Source organism: Antedon mediterranea, chromosome 3 (assembly GCF_964355755.1).
Source record: "Antedon mediterranea chromosome 3, ecAntMedi1.1, whole genome shotgun sequence".
NCBI classification, from domain to species: domain Eukaryota; kingdom Metazoa; phylum Echinodermata; class Crinoidea; order Comatulida; family Antedonidae; genus Antedon; species Antedon mediterranea.
In genome coordinates this window covers 15,818,865-15,846,473 of record NC_092672.1, presented here as the reverse complement: position 1 = coordinate 15,846,473, position 27,609 = coordinate 15,818,865, and the positions used below count along the sequence as shown (strand labels likewise).

At 33.6% G+C, this 27,609-nt stretch overlaps 2 protein-coding genes and 1 non-coding gene across 4 annotated transcripts in view; 2 read left to right on the top strand and 1 right to left on the bottom strand.

Moving 5' to 3' along the window:
• The window catches only part of LOC140044963 (intraflagellar transport protein 20 homolog), a 121,127-nt gene that overhangs the window by 45,138 nt on the left and 48,380 nt on the right, over nucleotides 1-27,609 (top strand). The window contains exon 4 of one of the 2 annotated variants that reach the window (XM_072089689.1): nucleotides 7,820-8,767. The exons of the other annotated variant lie outside the window; for it this stretch is intronic. Within the exon in view, the coding sequence (XP_071945790.1) occupies nucleotides 7,820-7,901 (82 nt within the window). The 3' untranslated portion in view covers nucleotides 7,902-8,767. Of the gene's footprint in view, nucleotides 1-7,819; nucleotides 8,768-27,609 lie in introns of those variants that run through there. 2 annotated transcript variants of the gene reach the window in all.
• Nucleotides 18,930-19,001, bottom strand: Trnad-auc (transfer RNA aspartic acid (anticodon AUC)). The gene has a single exon. It is a non-coding gene; the product is annotated as a tRNA-Asp (tRNA).
• Nucleotides 23,320-26,826, top strand: LOC140044959 (synaptogenesis protein syg-2-like). Its single transcript, XM_072089680.1, has one exon. It carries the CDS (start codon nucleotides 23,899-23,901, stop codon nucleotides 25,246-25,248), a length of 1,350 nt encoding a protein of 449 aa, XP_071945781.1. The 5' UTR covers nucleotides 23,320-23,898; the 3' UTR covers nucleotides 25,249-26,826.

Below are 27,609 nucleotides of genomic sequence, written 5' to 3'. Positions count from 1 at the left end.
GGGTCAGAATTTCAAAGTGTGACATTCTAAGTCTAATAATCAATTCTAAATAGTATATCATGTACTTGAACTAAAAAAAAGAAGCAAACTACACATTAAATCTGTTGTCTCTATGTAACAGCATTTATATAGTATCAACATGCATAGCAAATTTCACGTGTAACGGAGACACCAAAATCACATTATCTACCCCTCTTATAAGTTATTATTAATAACCTAAAACTGTTTAAATTGGATTTTTAAATAGCTTTTGGGAACATCTTCAATGCAGAAAAATATTATTTAAATCACACCTTTTCAAATTTAAAAAATAGCTTATGAAATAATTATGCAAAGCCGTTAAAGTTGACTTAATTTCTATATAAAAAATTTGTAAAGTCACTGCTGTTTAAAAATTACATGTAAACAATACAGAAATGAACAGAATATACCTCAAGTATATACATTTACTAGCAACAAGTCAAATCAGGATCATACCTCCATGTGGAAATAAAACAATATGGTTCATGAAATATAAATGGAAGATTTCACGTGTAACGGAGACACCAAATGTTCACTTTAACTCGTCACAATGTTTTATGAAATGGTTTTGATATGCAGCCATTTTTAAAGTGTAACAAATGTGGTTACTACTGCATACAATTGATAAACTGGTAAAAATAGTATATCAAATACTATCTTTTAATCAATAAAACAATATAATTCATGCAATAAAAAATTGAAGTTTTCACGTGTAACAGAGACACCAAATAGTTCACTTAAATAAGTCAACAAGAACTACTACATTATTTTTAAAGTGTGACAACTGTAATTACTACTGCACACAACAAACTGCTAAAATATACTATTAATAGTCATTTACAGTAAAATCATTGAGAATACATTTGGATATACTTCGCATTAACACTCTTGTTCAATCATTAAAACGTATAATCTATATAAATTTACGTGAGGGAAAAATTTGGTAAATCGCGCATTACTTCTAAAATGTTTACTCAATGGTATATAAAGTTGGTTCGTACTTTCAGTGCTGATTTTAACCACCTGATGTAACCCTGTTTAATAATTTAATTTCAGTTATGTAATTTTTTTTTACGCTGAAATTACTGTATATTCGAGAACCGTCTGTGGGCTGATGTTTCTTTGGTTGGTCTTTTTGTTGATGCGGCATCTCTATTTTTGGGGTTAAATGCAGTTCTCAATTGGAACGGTAACATTGTTGATAAACTGCTGATCTGTATAGATGAAAAAAATGACAATGAAACATTAGATTTGCCCATCTGGGTTAAATTTGATTCATCATCATATAGAAATATAAAGTATATAATTAAGTATTTTTAATATAAATTATACCAATTTAAATAAAAATAAACAGCCCACGAAATTCAGAAAAAAGAAGGTCGGCAAAAAATTGCCGACCTTAAATTCGCCAAGGTCGGCAGTCTCGGCAGTTCTAAAAATAGAAAATTCACCCCAAGGCCTAAACCTCTTGCTAACCTAATAAAAGGCCTAGCTAGGCCTAGCCTGCCTAGCTATATGTTATGCAAAAAGAACTAGCAAAAAATAAAATATAAAAACCTAACACTAAAATCTACAAGATAAATTCTATTTAATAATAATTGCTGAACATCATGGTTCTGGAGCTAGCCGTACACAGAGCATAGTTGCTTGCTTGGCATAACAGGGTATTCCCCTACACAGGTCTGTGGCGCCCAGCGCTGTGCCCAGCCAGCTTGGTTGATAGGAAAGCATGCAGCTCACACACAAAATGATGTAATGGTTGAGTGAATTCAGGGATCATCTTAATTCCATGGTTTGTTAACTAAACACAACATGGTGGTGAATATGCCTGTTAAAATTTCAATGATACGATCCCTTAAAGTACCATGTTGTTGCTAGGAGGCTTGAAAGGAGGGATCTAGCCTAGTTTCTAGGTCGGCAATCTCTTGCCGTCCTCTGACAATTTAAGGTCGGCAATAAGGTCGGCAATTGCCGATTGCCGACGTGAAATTCGTGGGCTGAATAAATATATCTATTATTATTATAAAATATGTTAAGCCTACTATACTAAAGAAAGTGTTTTCTTATCTTATGTTGATGGATTATAATATTTATTATTATTAATTATAAAACAATAAATGAACACTGTATATATTTGTCTTTCTTGAGTTATGCTCATAAATTGATTTGACTAAAACTATTGCTTTCTTTTCAGATTATTAGTTTAAAATATTAATTTTATTCATCAAATATTTATTATTATCATTTTATTATTATAATAAAATTAATATGTTACTGATAATTTTGTCTTAGTTATACTGGGTATAAATGTTTTTTACGTATTATTTTTAAATGTTGTAAAATGTCTGTTGACTTTATTTCTCATTCTTTTATAATTGTTTTTAAACCACATCGGGAAAACAGTAGACTAGTTATAATGTTGAAGTCTATGGAATATATTTAAAACGAAGAGTAAATAAAGGTTCCCCATTAAACTAAGCGCGATCTCTTTGTAGGGAGCCGACGAAGCAAGCGTGTGGGTTTTGGCCAACAAAATAAAGGTTCACCGAACCATGACCGAAATGATACCAGTCACCCAATTTGAGCACCGGGAGGGAGTCGCCGAGCCAGCAATCACGTTGGTTTTCAATAAAAATTAAAAAATAAAGGTCCATCAAATTGAACAGCTAAAAAAAACGCGATCTCAATTTGGAGGAGAATTTTATTAGCCAAGCACGTGGTGTTTCGGAAAACCCTATTAATAATCATCGTACATGGAGTATATACACTCTCGCTGTAGAAATACCGCCGGAGTCGCCGAGTCAGCTAAAAAATAAACGCGATCTCAATGTGGAGGAGAGCTCATTAGCCAAGCACGTGATATTTCGGAAAACCCTTAATAATTATCGTACAGACCTGTAGAAATACCAGTCACCCCTTTCAGCTTCGGAGTCGCCGAGCCAGCTAAAAATAAACTTATCGCAATGTGGAGCAGAGTTCATTGCCCAAGCACGTGGTAATACTATCCTATTACTATTAGGAGAACCTATTGTTCTTTGTTGTTTTGATTTGATTTCGTTCATAATAAATTGTTATCCACAGCCTTGCGTTTATATTACAATTGTTTTTATCAATTTAAATAAAGTTATTAATTATTATTAAATTTATAAAACCTTAGTATATCTTCCGTAGATTGTAATTGAAACAAGTTAAATATTCCCTACACATCAAGTGAAATCGCCCAAATATGATAGGCGCGCATACGCGACAACCAAGTTGCTTGGACTCGCTCACTATAGTGGAGGGTATTTTAAATGTATATTATAGTAAACATTTAATTCATATTTTATCTTGTCGAATAGCAACGTTAAATAAATAAACAAAATTATGTACTAATATTACACATTATTTTGTGTAATATGTTTTTTATTATAACTGAAATGAACCAAATACAATTCTTTTTTTTCCTACTGTAACAAATAGAATAGTCAAAAACGACGAATTTGTTTTTATTCTGAAAGTGGTTGTAAACTATGGACTTTTATCACTATTTCTTGTGACAATAATTAAATAACTTTTTATTTTTCTGTGTCATATAGAAGCAATAACCAAATAGCAAACACATAATGTAAAATTTAAAGATTTTATGGTAACTAATTGCTAATTATTTGCAAAATACTACACCAGTATAAGGTCTAGTACACTACGTAACAAGACACGGCGTATCTTCTACGATGTTACGCTGTAACCTGCCTAGTGGAAAATGTTTTGCAATTTTGCTCATTAATTTGTTAAATATTAATCAATTATAGACATATCTGTTCATTGGGTATACATTATGAAGCTGCTATGAGATAAACAACATTCCTACCACATTAAAACAAATATCAACTATATAGTATCAACAAACTACCAACGTAACCGTGTCTCATTGTGTATACGACACCCAGTTTTTGACTATGATGTTGACGTAGAGTACGAAGATAGTTTTGGCGTTTAATTTTCTTGTATTTTTCATTATAACCCACTATTTTCTAAATTCTAAAAACTAACAAAATAAAAATACACAAAACTTACATGCAATGAAGCGCGTAGAAGTTATTTACAACGTAACAGTTGAAACAACGTAACAGAGGGACACGAAAAGTCTCTACCGCTGTAACTTGAAATTAGCGCGGATCCTAGCGATGATTTTTTCGCCGAGACTTTAGTTCGCCTGCTTCTTGAATCACGTGACCTTCAACTTCAGAAATAGCTCTCGCGGCGTTCACCACCGATGGTCTATGAATAACTACGTAACGAATGTACGAGACACGAAATGTTCTAAAAAAATAGTTTTTCGTATGTAACTGACTAAATAAAATCGCCATTTTGTAGAACATTGTGTAAGGTAAATTTCAGTGATCTGTTGTAGTGAATGTAATTCGATTTTCGTCATTATAGTGGTACTTCTTGTGTCTGTTCACTAATAAAGATCGTACTAACAACGTAACAAAGTGAGACACGAAATGTTACGTTGTGATGCTGGACGTCGCGGACCGTTGTGTGGAAAACAAAAAATCGTGGGAAATTGTAATTAGCTTATATTTAACGTTGCTTTGTACTCTATTGTGATGATAAATAAATACAAAATAACTATTGCTGTAGTATATTTTTTAAACTCTGATATGTCAGTGTATTTAAATGTCACACATATTTTAATAAAATGAGCTAGACACCACGATATATTTTTTTTTTAAATCGTTTTTTTTTGCAATTTTTTTTTTCCAACATGTAATAGTATTAACCCATATTATTGTTCTATCATATGATAAAATCATTTTTTAAATAACTATTACCAATTTAGAGTAAACAGCAAACTAACTATCACCAATACTAAAATACCCACTGGCCCCTTAATTTATGGAAACACCCACATGCGTCGTTATTTTGCAATTAAAGTTTATCAAAATAAATGAAATCTACTACAAAAGGTGTGCAAAACAAAAATCAATTGCAAAAACCTATTTTTGTACGAGCTGTGCATGCGCAAAACGCATACAATTTTGACAATTCTCAAAATGGTCCGAAATTAACATGAAATTGATTTTTAAATTTTAAATACACGTACTCGCGTAATTGTTAGCGTAGCATGCTATTTTTATCATGTCAAAAGTTTCTCGATATTATGAAATACACTTTCGTAAAGCTTCATTGAAAAATTAATTTTTTTTTAGAATATGATCAACCATAAAATTTCATAAAAACTTACTCTGAGCGACTCTCGCGTCATATAACAAAGTTTCTAAATCTACAGTTAGAGGTCATTATTTTGACAAAGTTATAAGATGTTATGTTGTCAAGAATTAGAGATACACGTGACACCAAATTTGGGGAAAGAAAGAAGAACTAGGTTTGAACTCGTCACTTTGACGAGTTACTGTAGTTATCCGCACCACAAACGCTACGTGCATATACGTTGGAATATTGCACACAGAAAAAGATTATAGCATTAGGACCTGAACTGAATAAAATATGTTGTTAGTGCTGAATTCTGTCAATTTTGTGTCATATAGTATATACAGTAACAGTATAATCTGTATACATATTACATACAGTGTAGAATAGGTGAAATTACTGTACCCGCCATTTATTCCTATTTTTAACATGGCGACGGTATCAAAATGAAACACTAAGATAGCAATTTCGGAGGAAATTATCTCAGCAACAACATATTATCGTGTAGAAGAAATTTGAATACGTAAAATACAGATGTGCGCTCTTTCAAATGTGGTGAACTATGACGCAAAGGATGAAAATACAATTTTTTTTATTCAACTGGCCATATGATGACGTCACAACATCCGATTGGCAAAATTTTCACATGAATTTGTATCTACAATCCAATAGCTTCCAGAAAATGTTTTAATCATGATTATCACTATTTATTCTGACGAGCTATAACAGATTGAAATTTACTGTAAAGATGAAAATAAGTGATCCACTTTATTTATATTTTTTAGACATGATGACTTCATAAAAATTTAAATATTTTTAACTTATGCGAAAGATAGTTGATTGACCTAGACAATATCAAAATCGGGGTGAAAATGGAAAACGGATAAGTGGAGATGCGCTTTATTAAATGTGATGAACTATGACGAAAGATACAAAAATCTTATATTTTACATTCGTGTGGCATACAATGACGTCACAACATTCGAGAGATAAAGATTCTGTATGAATTCATATCTCTAACATATCTGCTTACATATGAAATAAAAAATTGGGGGTCACTATAATAGGGTTGGAGTTGGATAGCCAAGTGGTTAGGACACTTGACTGTCATACAGATAGACGCGGGTTCAATTCCCGACAACTCCCAGTCCACTCAGCTGTAAATGAGTACCTACCGGTAGTTGACAATACTAGGGAAGAAAAAGGCGGTGTGGAAAAGAACTGGCCACCCTACCACATAATGCCGAGGCTTAGTACAATAAGCTCCTAACAGCTCATTCCCCTATGTTCAGAATGAACACGGGACTCACCTTTCATAATAGGTTAAAAATACGCATAATTTTGACGATATTTTGTTTGCAACTAAAACGCACGGAAATGGTCTAAATCAACGTATTCATATGACGTGATTTTAATTTGAAATGAATTAAAATTCAAGAGAAAAAAACATGATTTTCATGCTCTCTGCGCTGAGTGCGGATAACTAAAAAGAAGATGAAAGATACAAAAATCTTATATTTTACATTCGTGTGGCATACAATGACGTCACAACATTCGAGAGATAAAGATTCTGTATGAATTCATATCTCTAACATATCTGCTTACATATGAAATAAAAAATTGGGGGTCACTATAATAGGGTTGGAGTTGGATAGCCAAGTGGTTAGGACACTTGACTGTCATACAGATAGACGCGGGTTCAATTCCCGACAACTCCCAGTCCACTCAGCTGTAAATGAGTACCTACCGGTAGTTGACAATACTAGGGAAGAAAAAGGCGGTGTGGAAAAGAACTGGCCACCCTACCACATAATGCCGAGGCTTAGTACAATAAGCTCCTAACAGCTCATTCCCCTATGTTCAGAATGAACACGGGACTCACCTTTCATAATAGGTTAAAAATACGCATAATTTTGACGATATTTTGTTTGCAACTAAAACGCACGGAAATGGTCTAAATCAACGTATTCATATGACGTGATTTTAATTTGAAATGAATTAAAATTCAAGAGAAAAAAACATGATTTTCATGCTCTCTGCGCTGAGTGCGGATAACTAAAAAGAAGATGATGATGATGATCTTTGATAATCACAAGGGCTATCTGTTAAAAATACATGACAAATTTGTGTAAATACTCACTCTCAATAGCATTTTTTGTCTAATTGAGTTGTTATTGTATCAACATGTTACTCTTGACCTCCGCTACTTCTTCCGGTCAAAGTTCAATAAAATTTTATGCATGGATGGATGAATTGATTACCTACTTCACCATATGCCACCCTAGTTCAACAAACATTTTTGCATCTATGCCCTCTACGGCGAATAAGTAACTAGCTGTTACGAACGTTATAACACTTGACCTACTTAATTTGTTCAACATATTTTGACTAAGGTGATATGAATATTTTTTTTAATACCTATAGCCCCAGCAATCATCCCCCCCCCCCCCCTTCTGATTTTAAATAGCAAAGGTAACCAACCCCAGTGAAAGATTTAGTTCCATTGATTCAAGCTCATAGAACTGATTGTCAATAGATAATGATAGAAATTGTAGGTTAAAACCTCCCTGACTTAATTGTAATAATTGTTTGTTTTTTTTAGGTACAGAATGCAATATGCTGCATTGCAGAAAGAAGAGGATGAACAAATTGATTGCATAGACCAATTTATTCTTCAAAAATAATATATTTACAATAATAATTTCTGTATTATTCAATTTTAAAATTAATAAACATACAGTACAGTATTTTGCAATTGGATAAGACATCCATTGCTAATACTTTTCACATAATATTCTTGTCATAAAACCAGGTACCGTATGTGTAAATTTAAAGACTTTTTCATATCTGCAGGAAATGAAAAACAATTCAATTCAATTACTGTAGTTAACATTTAGTTCAAAACAAAATAACAATAATAAAAGAACATTTCTTTTTAATTTACAAATATTTTATGAAATGTATAATTATAGTCAACTCTGCCCAAGTCAAATCTAATGGGACTGGCATAAATATTTTGAGTTATGCGAAAAGATTTGTCAAAAATGCTACGCCTACTCACTAGCCTTGTCTAACTTGCCCAATATATCGTGATCATGGCCCACACTCATGCCGAGCCTTAAATTGAGTTTGCTTTAGTAGGCCTATTGGTTTAATTGTGATACAGTAGCTTGTTGTGAAAATGTGATTTCTTTAAATCACGCATAAACAACATACCATATTATTTCTAATAAACACCCGCCACTAATAAACGCCCCCTTTGAGATTTGTTGTAATGAGTGCTCAATATCCAGTCCATAGGCGCCTTAAATTAGTAAGGTAAAATATTTATTTCACAATAATTTACCCACCTGGCGACATTTGTAGGGCGAATTATACTCTCACCTTTTATTAATTACTAAACTAGGCTAATTGTAAGGTAGGCCATACACAGTAGTAGCGGTTCTGCTTTGCGTTGCGGAAAAGATTGCTGCTTCAGCACACTACTATTGTTTTCGACTACCGTATAGCTATGTTGGTAACAAGCTTATTAAATTTCTTTGGTACATTTCTATCTAGCGTACCTTCCACATATTTAAATCACCAGCAAAGTTGTTAAAGTGACTTTTAAATTAGTTATAATTAATTATAAGATTACACCACCTGCAAATGAAATTGTACGATAGTTACAGCTTGTGTGTTCGTACAATGAACACAAACACTGTTGCGTGCGTACACAGTGGTACATGAGATGTAAAAACAAATGTTCCGAAAATGGTATATTAAAGTATTACAATAAACATTGACCATTGCGATAATATCGTATAATTTCTCCCGAGTGAAAATGGTCTACACTTAGTTAATTATGCTGTTTGATCTGAAATTTACCCCAAGAACGTTCAATGTGTACCGTATAGCCTATATACTGGAGTAATTTCCAACATTTACGACAATTAAATGTGGTGGTTAAGTCGATAGTTACACACAGCTGTGTAGCTGCGCCAATCCCCACCCACCTTTGAATCCGCCCCTGGGTCAGTCCAGAGAGATCATGTGCGAAATAAAATGTTCCACGTTCACCAATAAAATAATCAGAAAGCTCATCTTTGATTGAGTTACAATGGCATTATACCAATAATTTAATTTGAATAAAAATTGCCCGTTATTGAGAAACTAACATTTTTTTAGCACTAATATATTGCCTGTTTAGAGGCGAGATTTGACATCCTCGAGGGAATGATATTTTGCTCAAGAAAATATATATATTTCCAGAGTGCTAGCTGAGGGAAATACATATTCACAAAAGCAAAATATAATTCCCGAGGGTATAAAAGGCGATATCTGTTATATTATAATATAACAGATATAAGATAAGTAGAATATCTGCTGGATCGGGTAGCTAGTCCTCCTTGTAAATAAGCCTGCTTAGTTAGTTCACCTTACCTTGCGAAGAATAATATACAGATAATTATTAATTAATGATTCCTTGGCAATAAAATATTCACTTAGGCCTAGGTTTTGTAAATTAACCGAAGTTCCATCAATAAGCCTACATTAATAATAATAATAATATTATAGCCTATTAGTATTAGGTAGGCCGAATAAATAATAATTTGTGTTCTTCGAACCGAATCATCACCGTATGACCGCTCGTACCAGGTTACTACTGTAAGTATTGACCAATCGCATAAAGTCGTTTGTCGCATCTATAGAGGGCGAATAACAAATGAGGGCGCTATGTATGCATAGTTATAAATATTATTATTATTATTACATCAAAATTTATAAAGCGTCAATTCAAAGACCGAGGTACAAAATCAGAGGCGCTGGGCATGTTAGTGGTTGAAAAAATGAGTTTTGAGCAATTTTTTAAATAAGGCAACAGAAGAGCAGTGTTTAATTTGTGGGGGGAGTGAATTCCAGAGTGTGGGTGCTGCAAAAGAAAACGATCTATGACCAAAGGTTTTAGTGGCTATGCGTGGAACAGAGAGTAAAAAATCATCAGATGATCTAAGAATCCGTCCAGGAACATAAAAGGTGATTAATTGACGGATGTAAACAGGTTGGTTGAAAAGAAGTGCTTTAAAAGTAAGGAGCAAGATTTTAAATTTGATTCGATTGTCAATGGGGAGCCAGTGAAGTTCTCGAAGAACATGTGAAATGTGAGAGCGACGGTTAGTGAACGTAATGATACGAGCAGCCGAGTTCTGTAGTCGTTGAAGACGATTAATTTGAAAATTCGGAAGGGCATAGAACAGAGAATTGCAATAATCAAGACGAGAGGAGATAAAACCATGAATGATAGAGGATGTGGAGCATATCAAAAGAAAACGTCAAATGTGTGCAATTAGTCCAGGAGTATTAGACTTTGAGGTAGAAATAAATATGCTAAAGCTGAATTTTTCAGGATAGGTCCCTAATGTTTTCTGAAACAACATACTAAAAGTCCCCGGGTTTCCCCGTTGTGCTTTAACCCGATTGGGCCATTTTTCAAAATGGCGGCCATCTTAAAATTATTTACTATATGCTGACAACCAGTAGGTGTAAGTAAACAATCTTGGTGTCAAAATACTCAGAAGACCCATATTTATATTCACTGTAATGAAAAAGTTTAACAAAAAATGGTCAGAAATGCCTGTTTTGACCTTTGACCCTAAATTTGGATTATCTCAATATCTCATCAACGACTGGCCGTAGAGACTTCAAAGTTGTCCCAAATTATTCATAATGCCCAACTTTCTATTCACTTTAATGAAAGAAAAATACCAAATTCCTTTAGAAACCTTCTATTTTGACCTTTGAACTATTGACCTAGACATATTTTAATTTTATAGACATCTTGGTGATCGATAGGAGTACACAGGTGAAATTGTTGTCAAAATACTTAGAAGACCCATATTTATATTCATTATAATGGAAAAGTTTTTTAAAAAATGACCGGAAATGCATCTTTTGAACTTTGACCCTAAATTTGGATTATCTCAATATCTCATCAATTACTGGCCGTAGAGACTTCAAAGTTTTCTCAAATTATTCGGAATGCCCAACTTTCTATTCACTTTAATGAAAGAAAAATACCAAATTCCTTTAGAAACCTTCTATTTTGACCGTTGAACCCTTGATCTGGTCATATTTTATACCAAAATTGTATAGAAATCTTGGTGATCGATAGGAATACATAAGGGAATTTGGTGTCAAAATACTCCAAAACACCCATGTTTCTGTTTACTCTTATAGAAATAATGTACTAAATGCGATTGAAAGTGTTTTGACCTTTGACCTTAATCATTACATTTTAAAGAGAATTAGTCTATTTCGTGTCTAGCTTACCTGTATAAACCGACAATAGCCCGTGCTCTCCAGAGGGAGGGCTTAGATGCAAAAAGTTAAATTTAAGTTGACATAAAGATAGACAGAATCTAACAATTCATCAGTATGGCCATTGCCATGAGAGGTAAAATTCATTCCAAATTGCTCAGATGCTAAACAGACAAACCAAATCCCAATTTTAAACTATATATATATATGATACATTTTACTGTCTGTTTGGGCTTTAGCCTGTTTTCACTTCTTTTATTCAGTAGTAACCAAACAAATTTTATTATTTATTTATTCTTGAAATATTAAGGTTAGAAATTAGTCCTCCAAAAATGCCACGCCTTCTCTATATGGCTAATGTCCATGTTTAAACTTTGGAGCTACACCAATTCTGAAATGTTTCCTCTTCGGCAGTGCCATTTAATATATAGCAGAGACCACTACTGGTTGATTTGACACCACTTATTGGTAAAATTGTTTTTTTTTTTTCAATTGAGCTGCACTATTACATTTCTTTGTGTATATAGGTCTGAAGTACATAATTCATCATATAACATTTTTTAAATTGTCTAAAACTGCTCACCCACCCAACCATTTATCAAGGTCTCAGTCTAAGTCTCATTTTAGGCTCTAGTCATACCTCCGATTCTTATCTGATATGATGCAATTTAATATTAAAAGAATTATTGCATTTATCTTTAAGATGTGAACATTTTTCTCTGTTTTTTTTCTAATCAAAATTCTCTAAAAATCGAAAATACTTCAGGACTGGTTAATAAAATAAGGGCATGAAAATCTGTTGAAGACCATAACAACTTTACAGTGACAATTTCTTTATAATCCATCTTGATAGATTTGTAAGAGTTTCATATTGTATTTTATTATTTAGGTGATTTGTCAAATGACACATTGTGACCCTTTGATACCTGAAATTTTGGCCTCATATCTATATTGATGAATATTATTATTTGTCCATCAGACATTTTTTCTAGGCTGTTTCAGATAAATTTGACATCTCATGGCATGATGAATGGTATGATATGTCCATCATGCTATTTGGGACTTAAATTATTAAATTATAATGTAGTGATTAAAGTCAAAGGTAAAAAAACATGGGTGTTTTGGAATATTTTGACAACAAATTCGCTTATGTATTCCTATCGATCACCAAGATTTCTATATAATTATGATATAAAATACTGTATTGGCCAGATCAATAGTTCCAATGGCAAAATAGGTGGTTTCTAAAGGCTTTTAGTATTTTTCTTTAACTACAGTGAATAGAGAGTTGGGCACACTGCTTAATTTAGGACAATTTTGAAGTCTCTACGGCCAGCAGTTGATGCGGTATTGAGATAACCAAAATTTAGGGTCAAAGTTATAAATTTTGAAACCAATTTCGTATCCTATCGATCACCAAGATGTCAAAAATAAATATGCCTACGCCAATAGTTCAAAGGTCAAAATAGAAGGTTTCTAAAGGTTTTTGGTATTTTTCTTTCATTAAAGTAAATAGAAAGTTGGGCATTCCGAATAATTTGGGACAACTTTGAAGTCTCTACGGCCAGTCGTTGATGAGATATTGAGATAATCCAAATCTAGGGTCAAAGTTCAAAACATGCATTTCCGGTCATTTTTTAAAAAACTTCTCCATTATAATGAATATAAATATGGGTCTTCTGAGTATTTTGACACCAATTTCGCTTATGTACTCCTATCGATCACCAAGATGTCTTTAAAATTAAAATATGCTTAGGTCAATAGTTCAAAGGTCAGAATAAAAGGTTTCTAAAGGAATTTAGTATTTTTCTTTCATTAGAGTGAATAGAAAGTTGGGCATTCTGAATAATTTGGGACAATTTCTAACTCTCTACGGCCAGTCGTTGATGAGATATTGAGATAATCCAAATTTATGGTCAAAGGTCAAAACAGGCATTTCCGGTCATTTTTTTAAAAACTTCTCCATTACAGCGAATATAAATATTGGTCTTCTGAGTATTTTGACACCAAAATTGTTTACTTACACCTACTGGTTGTCAAAATATGGTAAATAATGTTAAGATGGCCGCCATTTTGAAAAATGGCCGAATCAGGTTGAAGCACAACGGGGAAACCCGGGGACTTTTAGTATGTTGTTCCAGACAACATTGGGGACCTATCCTGAAAAATTCAGCTTTAGCATATTTATTTCTACCTTTGGCCCTTTTTTTGTCTAATACTCCTGGACTAAATATTGCGAAGATAAAAGTTTACTGGTTTAGTAATATAACTGATGTGTGCTTGCATGTTTAGAGATTCGACAAGTTTTATACCAAGATCAGTAACTAATTGAGACGGATGTATGAGTGATGAGCCAATAGTAATAAAATGGGGTGCTATTTTGGTACGAATATGATTAGTACAGAAAAAGATGTATTCAGATTTATTATCATTTAATTTGAGGAGATTGGTTGAAAGCCAGGTATGGATGTCTTTAAGGCAATTCTCAAGGCGTTCAATAACAATAAGTAGATTACGGGGATCAAAAGGAATATACAACTGATCCCACCTAGTTGATTTATTTCTTCAAGCAAGTTACGTGGCATGCCACACACGCAAATTACACAGTCAATATCAAACTCCTCGAGAATTTACTGGATTTTGTATGTTTAATGACATGGACATGATAATCACGCGAAAATTACACATGGCATGTGAACTTGGGATAGGAAGACAACACGGTGCCGGTGTTCGAAGATTTTTTTTTAGTATACAAAACCTGTACGGGCTGATAATTGATAAGTATACGATATTTTAACCACATATTATTCATGTTTGGTGGTTGAATGTCTGAAATAATAAATATTAACGTACACTGAGTTGAATTGAATTAAATATCAATGGAATCAACTCTCGGTAATACCCTAAGGTTATGATGATGATTTTAACTTAGAATTTGAGAGAATAGGTGAAATTATGACTAGTGAATAATATTTCTATGCTGTAAACAATACTTAACTGCTGCATGGAGACAGAAATACTACACTTAATATATAATATGTACAAATATTTACCGCCCACCATAACCTACTAACGTTTTATTTAAATACCATCTATTTAATTTTATTATATATTTTATATATATATAAATCCAAAAGCAAATTACTGAAAAAAATGACAATGCTGTGGGTATCAGTGGCTGGATCTCAATGGAGATACAAAAATAGAAAGCGAAAAGCTAAATCAAAACGATAAAGTTAACAGCCAGAAAAGTTAGCAGAGCTTTCGGGCAACACTAGCCCTTCATCAGTGCAAGTGATATATAAGTGATATATATATATATAAGTGATATATATATAAATCCAAAGGCAAATTACTGAAAAAAATGACAATGCTGCACGGGTATCAGTGGCTGGATCTCAATGGAGATACAAAAATAAAAAGCTAAATCAAAACGATAAAGTAAACAGCCAGAAAAGTTAGCAGAGCTTTCGGGCAACACTAGCCCTTCATCAGTGCAAGTGGTATATATATATATATATATATATAAATCCAAAGGCAAATTACTGAAAAAAATGACAATGCTGTGGGTATCAGTGGCTGGATCTCAATGGAGATACAAAAATAAAAAGCGAAAAGCTAAATCAAAACGATAAAGTAAACAGCCAGAAAAGTTAGCAGAGCTTTATATATATATATAAAACTCGCAAAGACAAAGAAAACCACTGGGAATTACTACTTAAAACCACAAAACCTTTTGGACTTTACATTAGGAACATACTCCCAGATCGGTAAAATTATTCCATTGACTACCAAAATTTAAGTTTCAATATTAACCACCATTTTAGCTTTTTTTAGTTCCATTCCAAAATTGTTTATATCTCTACCAAGCTACCTTCTTTGTTTTCTACTCTTTTTCAGTCTCCACCCACCCTTCAACAAGCTGCTTCTATTGTTATATTACTTTTATTCCTATTCCTATTCCACCCAGGCAGTACTTGCCAACTCATATGCTATGACTTTATCCAAATTCCCTCACTTGCACTGATGAAGGGCTAGTGTTGCCCGAAAGCTCTGCTAACTTTTCTGGCTGTTTACTTTATCGTTTTGATTTAGCTTTTCGCTTTTTTTTGTGTATTTCCATTGAGATCCAGCCACTGATACCCACAGCATTGTCATTTTTTTTCAGTAATTTGCCTTTGAAACCGCCCGGTGATATACTGAAATTTAATTAATTAATTTGAAACGATAAAGATGAGGAAATATATATAAACACAACAGGCAAAGAACATTAATTCTAAACCGCCCGGTGATATACTGAAATTTAATTAATTAATTTGAAACGATAAAGATGAGGAAGTCTGTGAGAATGAGAAAAAGTCGCCCCAATCGAACTCGGACCGCCTGCTTGATATGCAGATGTCCTAACCATTAGACCACTGAGGCTTTCATGGTATTGTTCGAACTCGATTGGATAGCTACTCTTTAACATTTTCGGCGTGGTACGGCGGAACAGCACTAGTCCTCAGTTGTACGCATGCGCAACAGAGATCAAATTGATACGCCCTCATCTTTCAGTATTTTTATTCACGAGGCGGGATCTCCGATGAGATACTTTTTATATATATAAACACAACAGGCAAAGAACATTAATTCTAAACCGCCCGGTGATATACTGAAATTTAATTAATTAATTTGAAACGATAAAGATGAGGAAAATACGCACAAGTTGGAGACATTGTCACCTGATGCACCCAGGCTCATATTAGGCGATTTCAACCAACACAAGCTTGGTAAAGTGCTCAGAATATACCACCAATATGTAACCTGCCCTACTCGTAAAGATAAAACAATAGATTTATGCTACGGTACAGTTCCAAGCGCATATAGGTCCGTGGCATTACCACCGCTTGGTGCGTCGGACCACAATTGTGTGAATCTGATTCCAAAATATGTCCCAGTTATCCAGAGGAAGGACAAAATAGTCAAGACTGTTAAATTGTGGACTTTGGACAGTATCGAACGTTTAAGAGGGTGTTTTGAATGCACTGATTGGCAAGTATTTTATGAGTCGTCACCAAATCTAAACGAAATGGCGGATGTTATAACATCATATGTAAATTATTGTGTTGATTCAGTAATACCGAAAAAAAAGCCGTGGGTTACGAAAGAGTTGAAAGACATATTAAATAAGAAAAAACGGATTTTTTACCAAGGCACCACTCACGATAATAAGCAAATAAATAAAGAAGTTAAAGTAGCTGTCCGTATGGCTAAAGACATGTATAAGAGAAAAATTGAAAATAAGTTTAGTAGTGGATGTATTCGTAGTGCTTGGCAAGGAATTAAACATATGGCGTCTATAAACACAGCTGATAAAACACAAAGAAATAAAATAAATGTAGAGGGTATTGATGACCAGGCATTGCCAGATAGATTAAACGACTTCTTTGCTAGGTTTGAAAAACACGATTTAAAAGACGACACTGTTGGCAATAATGATCCGCATGTAGATGAAATTATTATTTCTGAGGATCATGTTAGAACATTACTCAGGAATATAAATGTAAATAAGAGTTCTGGTCCCGATGGTATTGAGGGCAGAACATTGAAGTCGTGTGCGGATCAGCTCAGTGGTGTCCTTCGGTACCTCTTCCAGACCTCTATAAACCAGTGTGTAGTTCCTAATCTTTGGAAAGAATCGATTATAAAACCTATTCCTAAACAGACTGTCATAAAACAACTGAATGATCTGCGCCCTATTGCGCTGACATCTCTTGTTATGGAAATCTTTGAAAAGATAGTTAAAACCTACATCACGTCTGTTGTAGAGTCTAAACTCGATCCACTGCAGTTTGCATACAGGTCTGGGAGAGGTGTTGAGGATGCCAAGCTTTTTTTATTAAACACATTGTACAAGCACCTTGAACTGCCTCGATCTCACGCCAGAATGTTATTCGCCGACTTCTCTTCTGCCTTCAATACCATGCACCCTTATATTTTAGCAAACAAATTAATTTCGAATTTTGGTTTTCAACGTGATTTTGTATTATGGATTATAAGTTTTCTTACGAACAGATGTCAGAGGGTCTTAGTTAACCAAAGACACTCGAATGTACGTATGACAAGTATTGGATCCCCCCAGGGTTGCGTCCTCTCTCCTCTCCTGTATATTATATACACGGATGACTGTCGCAGCAAACAGGACAATAGTCATCTTGTTAAATTTGCTGACGACACTGTCTTGCTGTCTCTCCTTCAAAATTCACAGGACGGCCATGGTTCCGCTTTAGATGATTTTATCCAATTTTGTGGGAACTCCTACTTGGAACTCAATGTGACCAAAACCAAGGAGATGATTGTAGATTTTAGGAAGGAGAAAGGACGCAACCCTTGGGTATCCATTATAAATGACGAACCAGTCGATATTGTCCATTCCTTTAAATACCTAGGTACTATATTTGAGGACAATCTCGGCTGGGAATTAAACACAGAGGCAATAGTAAAGAAAGGACACCAGAGACTTTATCTGTTAAGGAAGCTGAACCATTTTAATGTCGATAAAGTAATTCTTAGGGTTTTTTATAATTCCTTTATTGAGAACGTTTTAACTTTTTCCTTTATATGCTGGTTTTTTAGTCTTAGGGTCAAAGAGAAAAACTCACTACAAAGAATTGTTAACTTAAGTTCTAAATTAATAGGTTGTCAACTTCGTAGCTTATCTTCTTTCTGTGACATGCAAACTCTAGAAAAAAGTAGAGCTATTCTAAAAATATTAACCATGCCTTGTTCAGTGATTTCGAGCTCATGCCTCATGGGCGTCGCTTTCGATGCCCGGCATGTAGAACAAACCGGAAAAGGAATTCGTTTTTGCCAGTGGCTATTCGACTCTTAAATTCTTGAACCTTGACTTGACTTTTTTTCTATTTTGTTCTGTGTATTGTGATATTTTGTATATTTTGTAAGATCATTTTAATCCAGACCTTTTTATTTGAATTGCCCCGTGTGGGATGATTAAAGAATTTTGAATTGAATTGAATTGAATTGAAATCTGTGAGAATGAGGAAAAGTCACCCCAACCGAGACTCTAACTCGGACCGCCTGCTTGATATGCAGATGTCCTAACCATTAGTCCACTGGGGCTTTCATGGTATTGTTCGAACTCGATTGGATAGCGACTCTTTAACATTCTCGGCGTGGTACGGCGGAACAGCACTAGTCCTCAGTTGTACGCACGCGCAACAGAGATCAAATTGATACGCCCTCATCTTTCAGTATTTTTATTCACGAGGTGGGATCTCCGAAGAGATACTTTTTATATATATAAACACAACAGGCAAAGAACATTAATTCTAAACCGCCCGGTGATATCCTGAAATTTAATTAATTAATTTGAAACTATAAAGATGAGGAAATCTGTGAGAATGAGAAAAAGTCGCCCCAACCGAGACTCGAACTCGGACCGCCTGCTTGATATGCAGATGTCCTAACCATTAGACCACTGGGGCTTTCATGGTATTGTTCGAACTCGATTGGATAGCGACTCTTTAACATTCTCGGCGTGGTACGGCGGAACAGCACTAATCCTCAGTTGTACGCACGCGCAACAGAGATCAAATTGATACGCCCTCATCTTTCAGTATTTTTATTCACGAGGCGGGATCTCCGATGAGATACTTTTTATATATATAAACACAACAGGCAAAGAACATTAATTATAAACCGCCCGGTGATATACTGAAATTTAATTAATTAATTTGAAACGATAAAGATGAGGAAGTCTGTGAGAATGAGAAAAAGTCGCCCCAACCGAGACTCGAACTCGGACCGCCTGCTTGATATGCAGATGTCCTAACCATTAGACCACTGAGGCTTTCATGGTATTGTTCGAACTCGATTGGATAGCTACTCTTTAACATTGTCGGCGTGGTACGGCGGAACAGCACTAGTCCTCAGTTGTACGCACGCGCAACAGAGATCAAATTGATACGCCCTCATTTTTCAGTATTTTTATTCACGAGGCGGGATCTCCGAAGAGATACTTTTTATATATATAAACACAACAGGCAAAGAACATTAATTATAAACCGCCCGGTGATATACTGATTTAATTAATTAGTTTGAAACGATAAAGATGAGGAAATCTGTGAGAATGAGAAAAAGTCGCCCCAACCGAGACTCGAACTCGGACCGCCTGCTATATATATATATAAACACATCAGGCAATGAACATTAATTCTAAACCGCCCGGTGATATACTGAAATTTTATTAATTAATTTGAAACGATGAAGATAAGGAAATCTGTGAGAATGAGAAAAAGTCGGCCCAACCGGGCTGTTTTACTTTATCGTTTTGATTTAGCTTTTAACTTTTTTTTTCTCCATTGAGATCCAGCCACTGATACCCACAGCATTGTCATTTTTTCAGTAATTTGCTTTTGGATTTATATATATATAAATTCTCAAGCTAAGTGGTTTCATTAAGGAGGAGCTGTCCATTGTATTTAAGGTCTACATCAGACCCGTTTTAGAATACGCCGCCCCAGTTTGGCATTTTGGTATAACCCACGCACAATCCAACCTGATTGAACGCGTCCAGAAAAGGGCTTGTAGGTGTATAATAGTGTAACGGTTGTTGTTTCCGTTACTATATACTATAGTCTCAGTGGCAGGATTTCACACAGTCACAGAATATACAAACAGTAAATATGGTTTTGTCCAGTGACAACAGTTTTATTTCAATACTCAATATAATGCAGTATGTACTGGCTATATCATATATGTTCCTATATTGTAAATGTTTTATCCTCCCTATTATTATTATTCTTCTCTCTTTATAAATTTGTTAACTCTCTTCCTCTTGGCCAGTACATCCATATTTAAGGAACAGTCCTAATTAATATGCATGTACTGGGAGGGGACTATTTGGAACAAGGAACATTCTTTGATGATGAGGAATAGTCATTAAAGGAGGGATGTCACATCACCTTCACCTCAGTGAAGGTTAGGGCAAATTGGACCACTGGACATCAACAAGTATTTATAGTAACTCCCATTAGAGCAATTATACATTCCACAAAATGCCAACTTGTAAACAGTTAATAGATTTATATTCTCTGGTGTGTTACATCATTCCCCACCTATCAAAGAAGTGTCCCACTTCTCAATCTTTAAGAGGATCAAATCCAAAAAAATAATATTGATAACATAAAATTAATGTTGAAAATACAAGGATTCATATGATATAGTTAATATTAACTACCAACTAAAACGATAACTATAATTAATAATTGACTAATATGATAATATATATGATAATATAAATTAAGTAATATTAATTTAAAAAAACAAAACAAAAAAAACAAGACCATCATACAGTCACTGATTTAATTAATGTAAAACCATGGTTGACCTGTAAAGTTGTTGACCTGTAAAGTTAATGTAGTACATCTAGAAAAAAAATTCACATTCAAATTCCAAATATTAATCAGCCTTGAATCACATAGGCTATATAGCAATACAATTTGTTGTAAAAAAAAATAGTGAACCACCACAGAATAGTAAGAGAAATTAAGAATCAGAATAAGATAGTTCGAAATAGAAGTATGTTTAATGTATGCTGGTGTAAGACAAATTGGCACAATATCTATGATGTTCAAATCAAAGGCATAAACACGAGGGATTACCATGAGGGATAAAGTGACATATACAAATTCTACAAAAAAAAATTATTTAAAAATAAAAACATTCAACCACAAAAAGTTAATTGTTCCTCTTGTCGCCGGTTATTTAAACCCATAGACTAAATATGGCCATGATCAGGTACGACATTATATTAGGAATAAACATCAAATATGTGAAAAATAACATAAAATTACAAACACAGGACAAAACACTACCATAATATCAGACATGCGATATCTCTAGTCGCAGGTTATTTAATCCCATAGACACAAGTCAAGATCAGGAACGACGCTTTGCGAAATAACGTATGCTTATTTAAACTGGGCATGATGTGTATTATATACCAAACAACACAAATTATGGGGCCCTGACTGAGTTAGGCTTTGAACGTTTGTCAGACCGCCGTGACCTGCTTTGTGCCAATTTTGCTCACAAATGTGTACAAAACAATAGATTTAGTGAATGGTTCCCACTAAACAATAAAACACATAACATGAATATGCGAAATTCACTTAAATACAAAGAATATAAATGTAGAACTAAACGATTCCCCTATACCATCAATGGTTAAATTACTAAATGAATGAACGAAAAAGAATGAAAATGAAAACTACATTACTACTCGTTGATAAAAGGAATGTTGATGCTAGCAGTCAATCTTTTTTTAGAATATTTAAACATTATATATTTTTAAAGATATTTTTCTACTAATTAATTGACTATGTACCGCAACTTAACTATTGTATTAATCTTCATATTGCTCATTTTGTTTAATTCTGTATATTTTGTATAATGTATTTAACTACTCAGTTCGCAATTCAGTTTATACTGCCATGAATTGTTTCATGTATATACTTTTTGATGAATAAAAGATACCGAAATATAAATCAGTGGCTGGAATCTCAATGAAGAAAAAAAAAGCCAAAAAAGTTAGCAGAGCTTTCGGGCAACACTAGCCCTTCATCAGTGCAAGTATATAAACACCACAGTTACAGAACAAATTCTAAACCACGTACTGAAATTTAAAATGAGGAAATCTGTGAGAATGAGAAAAAGTCACCCAAACCAAGATTTGAACCCAGAATCTTCTGCTTTATATGCTGATGAGAAATGGGGAAATATCTTTTCAGCATCACCGTAAAGGCCTATGTGTAAAACTAGAACATAAATAATGTATGTCACTGTGTTGGTATAGGTTCTGATTAGAGAGGTTACGCAATCCTATGAATACGAAAACGGATACGTCACGCACATGTATTCGTTTTTGGTAAGCCAGTAAAAATTTGTTTCGCATGGCAACGAAATATTGAGGGCGCCGTCCAAAATATGACTGCGGTAAATTTGAGTGAAGCGCAGGTACGTTTTGCTTGTCTGCCTAGGCCTAGCGTAACAAAGCGAGTGAGGACTTTAAAAACTGCTTTTTATCAAAATTGACCTAGCATTTTAGTAAATTACTTTAACAAATTACGGTACTTTCAAAAAATCTATAATTATATTATAATCATGAATCTTTCCTGATTCAAATGCAAAATGTGCAAAATAAATCAAAAACTATACTTGTTTTGTAGTTACGTAAAGCATATTCGTGTTGACGAATATGAAATGGGGATCAGCTCAAAAGTTTCACAAATGTGTGACATATCCGTTTTCGTTATCGTATTCGTAAGGTTGCGAAACCTCCCTATTGAATAAAAAAGATGACCGATAATTATATTTATGGCGAAGACTACACTGGCTTTGCAAACTTATATGCAAGACTTCAATGTTTTGAAATGCTTTATTGATCTGAAAGTCATTGCTCAGAAATTTGATTAAGTTAAATATTATCATGTGGCAGGTTTGGCAACAATGTAATCTAATAGATAGTTATTGATTTTCCTAAACTGTGACATGTTGTAAATCAAATTGCTAAATACTTTATTGGCCATAGAAAAGCTTATTTTTAGGCATATTCACTGTCATAACATGCATCTTTAATCGGTTTATTATTATTTATTATTTAATACAAAAGGCTTTACAATTAAAAATTATTATTATTAAAACATCTTTCAAACATGCTTTTTGTTCATTATTGTGTGAGAGTAATTATGTTTTTTGACAAAATAATTTTCCCATACAATAGTGATAACAAGATCTTACATCGACTTGGCCGTTGTTATCTTACTATAATAAAAACCCATCCCATCTTGCTAATTTTGTTATGCATTGGGTTGATTTGATTTACATAAAGTAGTGACAAATAAAATCTGATGGCATGAATTTCATTTCATGTCTGTTAACAGAATAGAACGGATTGTTCTAAACTTTCAAGAGAAATAGCATAGGATATTGAATCATGGAAAGATTTTTGTGAACTTTGTCAAATACAATAAGGAACATTAAATTTAAAGGAGTAAAGATATGGAATTTATCTTGAACCACCTTGATGTCATTAATATTCTGGATTAATTGTATACTATAAAGGATTGTTTATTGCAAAAAACTACAGTATCTAGTAATTTCTTTGGATGCACCCAAATAAAACTACAGTACAAGCAAAACTGACTGAAACTGATACTAAATGGTAATTTGTATAAACTGCTGTTGCTGAAGGATCAGGGTGAACTATTATTTCCTACATTTATCTTTGATAAATTAACTATTTTTCTAAATTTTGTAGATAAATAACATTAACTAACTAGCAAGTATTGTAGGCCTGCAGTAAGACTATACAATTTGAAAATGATGTTGCTATTATGGGTGTTCAAGTTGTTAATCCTAATTTGGTTTATCAATGGAGAAAAGTCCCCTGTCTTTAAGATAGATCCTTCAGAATACCAAAGCAATGAAGGTGATCAGATTGTTTTATCTTGTACAGTGGATATTTCAACTTTATCACAACAGCAGCAAGTTGTATGGAGGCGTGATAATGATATTATTAGCATTGGAATTGATGTAAAGGAAATGTATAGAAACCATTTTGAACTTAAAGTTGACAATGGGATTGGAATGTACACACTTGTAATCACAAAAGCAGTTCGTTCAGATGCCAACTATAAATATTCATGTGCAGTTGTTGATGGATATAAGGTGCTTGCTGAAACTATCGCAGTTGGATTAATCATAACTGCCATACCGGCACCACAGTTCCCAGAATGTAATGCAAGAAAAGACCAGCATCGTGAAGGAGAAAGTATAACAATGACATGTACTTCGGAAAAAGTCATACCCCCTGTGAATCTGCGATGGTATCACTACGGAAAGTTATTAAACCCAGGAGAAACACCAAATATTAATGGAGACCTTATTGTTTCTATTTATTCATTTAAACTTAATAAAGATAATAATGGTGATGTTTATATTTGTAGCCAAATTTCCTCTCTTAAAGTAACACGAAATTGCACAATTGGGCCTATTGATGTACTATATAGACCAATAGTATCCATGCAGAATTACATATCGATTGAAGAAGGATCAGAAGCCTTATTAGTTTGTTCGGCATCTTCTAATCCTAGTCCTTTTGTGTATACATGGTCATTTATTCCACACATAGATCACCAGTTTTTTCAACTTGAAAATATGGACCAAGTGTTACGAATTACTAATGTGAAGCACTATATGAATGGAACAACAGTAACATGTTCAGTTGCCAATGAAATCGGTGCAGGTTATGCAAATTCATTTCTAATTGTCAAAGATGCATTTGTTGTACTTGAAAATCCTATAGTCCAAACCGTAGAAAAATTGGAGCCTGATGATCGTGTAATTAACTCAACTGCAATTCTTTCTATAGCTGGTGGCTTACTTCTTTTCACTGCTTTATTAGTTGCTGTATCACTCTGTTATTTTCATATGTGTAAACGTGGAATTCAGATGTATGAATCAAATTATCGCATTGCTCAACCTGAAGTTTATTTTGAGCCAAAAGATGTCTCGCCGCTACCATTACATCCCCGTGAGGGTGTGTACCTAAAACGACATGTTGCAATACAGGTATCCCCTGATATGGATGATGAATCTGTATATGCTGAAATTGAAGAGGTCAGCTACAAAACAATGATTCGATATTCTTCTGCAACATATTCAAAGTAACATGTATTTGCAATTTTAACTGGACAACTTAGGTTGAAAAACAAAGTAGCTTAATGAGTACATGATTAGACGATAGATAAGTGATAGGGTGTCCTCAGTCCTGCAAACACAATTTATAATTTTTTTTCAAAATTTACATTGGTGTACTCCCTGGTTGTCTTCGCTGAATTACGCAAGATTATGACTATCATGACAAAAACAATGCTGTAAATGAGTTTATAAATGTGATGTAAAGATTTTATGTTGTGCTTGTGATGTCTGTGCAGTTTCTGAGATGAGGTTGTAGAGGACCATTATATAAAGACGATGTGGCAATGTTCCATTAAACAAGCTCTAATGGATATGATAGTGTAGGGATGACTGGCAGAAATGTTGGCAATAATGCCGGACAATGATGCCTCTCATTTTGTAACTTTCTCAACATATCGTCATTCACGTGAAGTTGTGCAGCTAACATTTTCATGGCGTTTACAATTGCGCAACATAAAGCGATATTTTATTAATTTCGAAAACAGTTTTCGAATTAACATTTTAAATTGAATTAAACTTAGCAAAAGTGTAATTTATGTCATGCGCTAACTTTCTGATATTCCACCCAAGATTACACGCGCACACACGTTGAAAAATTAAAAATGCAAAAAATCTTTCTACGCATTTCATGTCATTTTAAGCATGTCAAATTTCCCATGCGCATGCAAATTTGTATGCACGTGGTGTGCACGTGGCGTTAAAAACATAATTTTTTCGTGTGAATTATGTTTTCCAGCCTTTTCACCAAATTTGAAACTATTTCGACTTAAAATCATGTCATATGAGCTACCGTATGTTGAATTTGATAATTCGCGCACGTTTTTTATGAAAAGTTTAAAAATTCGTCAAAATTATGTCATTGTTTATACACTCATAGTTTCTAAAATAAATGTTGAAATTTATTTTTATTACATATTATGGAGGGTATTGAGTTGTAGATATCGGATCATGCATCAATATAGCTAACTGAACATTGTGACGTCATCATATGGCCACTCGAATATGAAATATAGGATATTTGTCTCTTTCCTCATAGCTGATTACATTTAATAGAGCGCATCTCCACTTATACGTATTCAATTTATGTAATAAATATGTTCTAGTGATACAAATAATAATGTGTATGCCTATAGATTAATGATTTTTAATTATTATATTTAATAATCGATTATAGTTTATTTCTAAAAATGTTAGGCATGTGTAATCAATCAATATTTATTTTAATCAATAATATTCGTTTTCTGGAAGCTGTTAAATTGTAGATACGAGTTCATGTACACATTTGTGCATCGGATGGTGTGATGTCATCCTACGGTATGTCCAGTTAAATTATGAAAGTCGTATTTTCATCTTTAGTGTCATAGTTCATCACATATAAACAAGCGTGCATCTATATTCTATTTTTTTATTGGAATAAAAGGCGGGTCCCGTTATTTTCACCTATGCTACACACTGTACGTAGTATGTATTTATACAGTATATAGTGTATGGCCTGAATGTATTGTGAATGTCAGTAGTAGGCCTGGAGCATGAGCCTAGGCCAGTATACCAGTCATCAACACTAATATAATAACATCCCAAATGTATCTTTTCTTTACACTATCCTTAAAACAATCAGTTCTGAAACTAGTCTGGGCTTACTTTGGCAATTATATTATTGACATCTTGAACTCATTGGACGCACACAAAAAAGTTTTTGATGGATGATGTCAATCATGTCGTTGATTGGACAGATTTCAAAATTACAGTGAGGTATCTTGATAAAATAGAATCGCTTGTCTGTGTAAATTATTTTTATTTATTCATTTAGCATCCATTCAACACGACATTTAAAATACATAACAAAGAAAAAATAAATGAAATTTGAATTTTAAAATATATAAAACCAAGTGAATGGATGCAGGGACTAGGACGTCCTCGACAAGTCAATTTATTTCCAATGGGGTAAGTAGTAAGACATGTGAAGGACATAATAAAAAATTAATTTTAAAATGCAAATAAAGGCAATATAAAAAGTACAATTATAAATACAAAAAGTGAAAAGCTTAATATCATCAAACCGAAATATATATATCATATAGGAATATCAACGACGAGATACTTTCTTAGTTTAATAATAAAAATAGATTGATTATTAATGAATTTTAAATTGGCCTTAATATTGTGGTGGATTAGTATAATTTAGGTATTTTCTTCCTCAAAATAGTAAAAAAGAATTGAATTTGTGACATTATCCATTTGGATTTTTGGCACACGTTTTGAATGGATTCTGGCCCACTGTGGGTCATAGGCACCTTTATGATTTTCAGGTTTCAAATCCACCATGCTAAT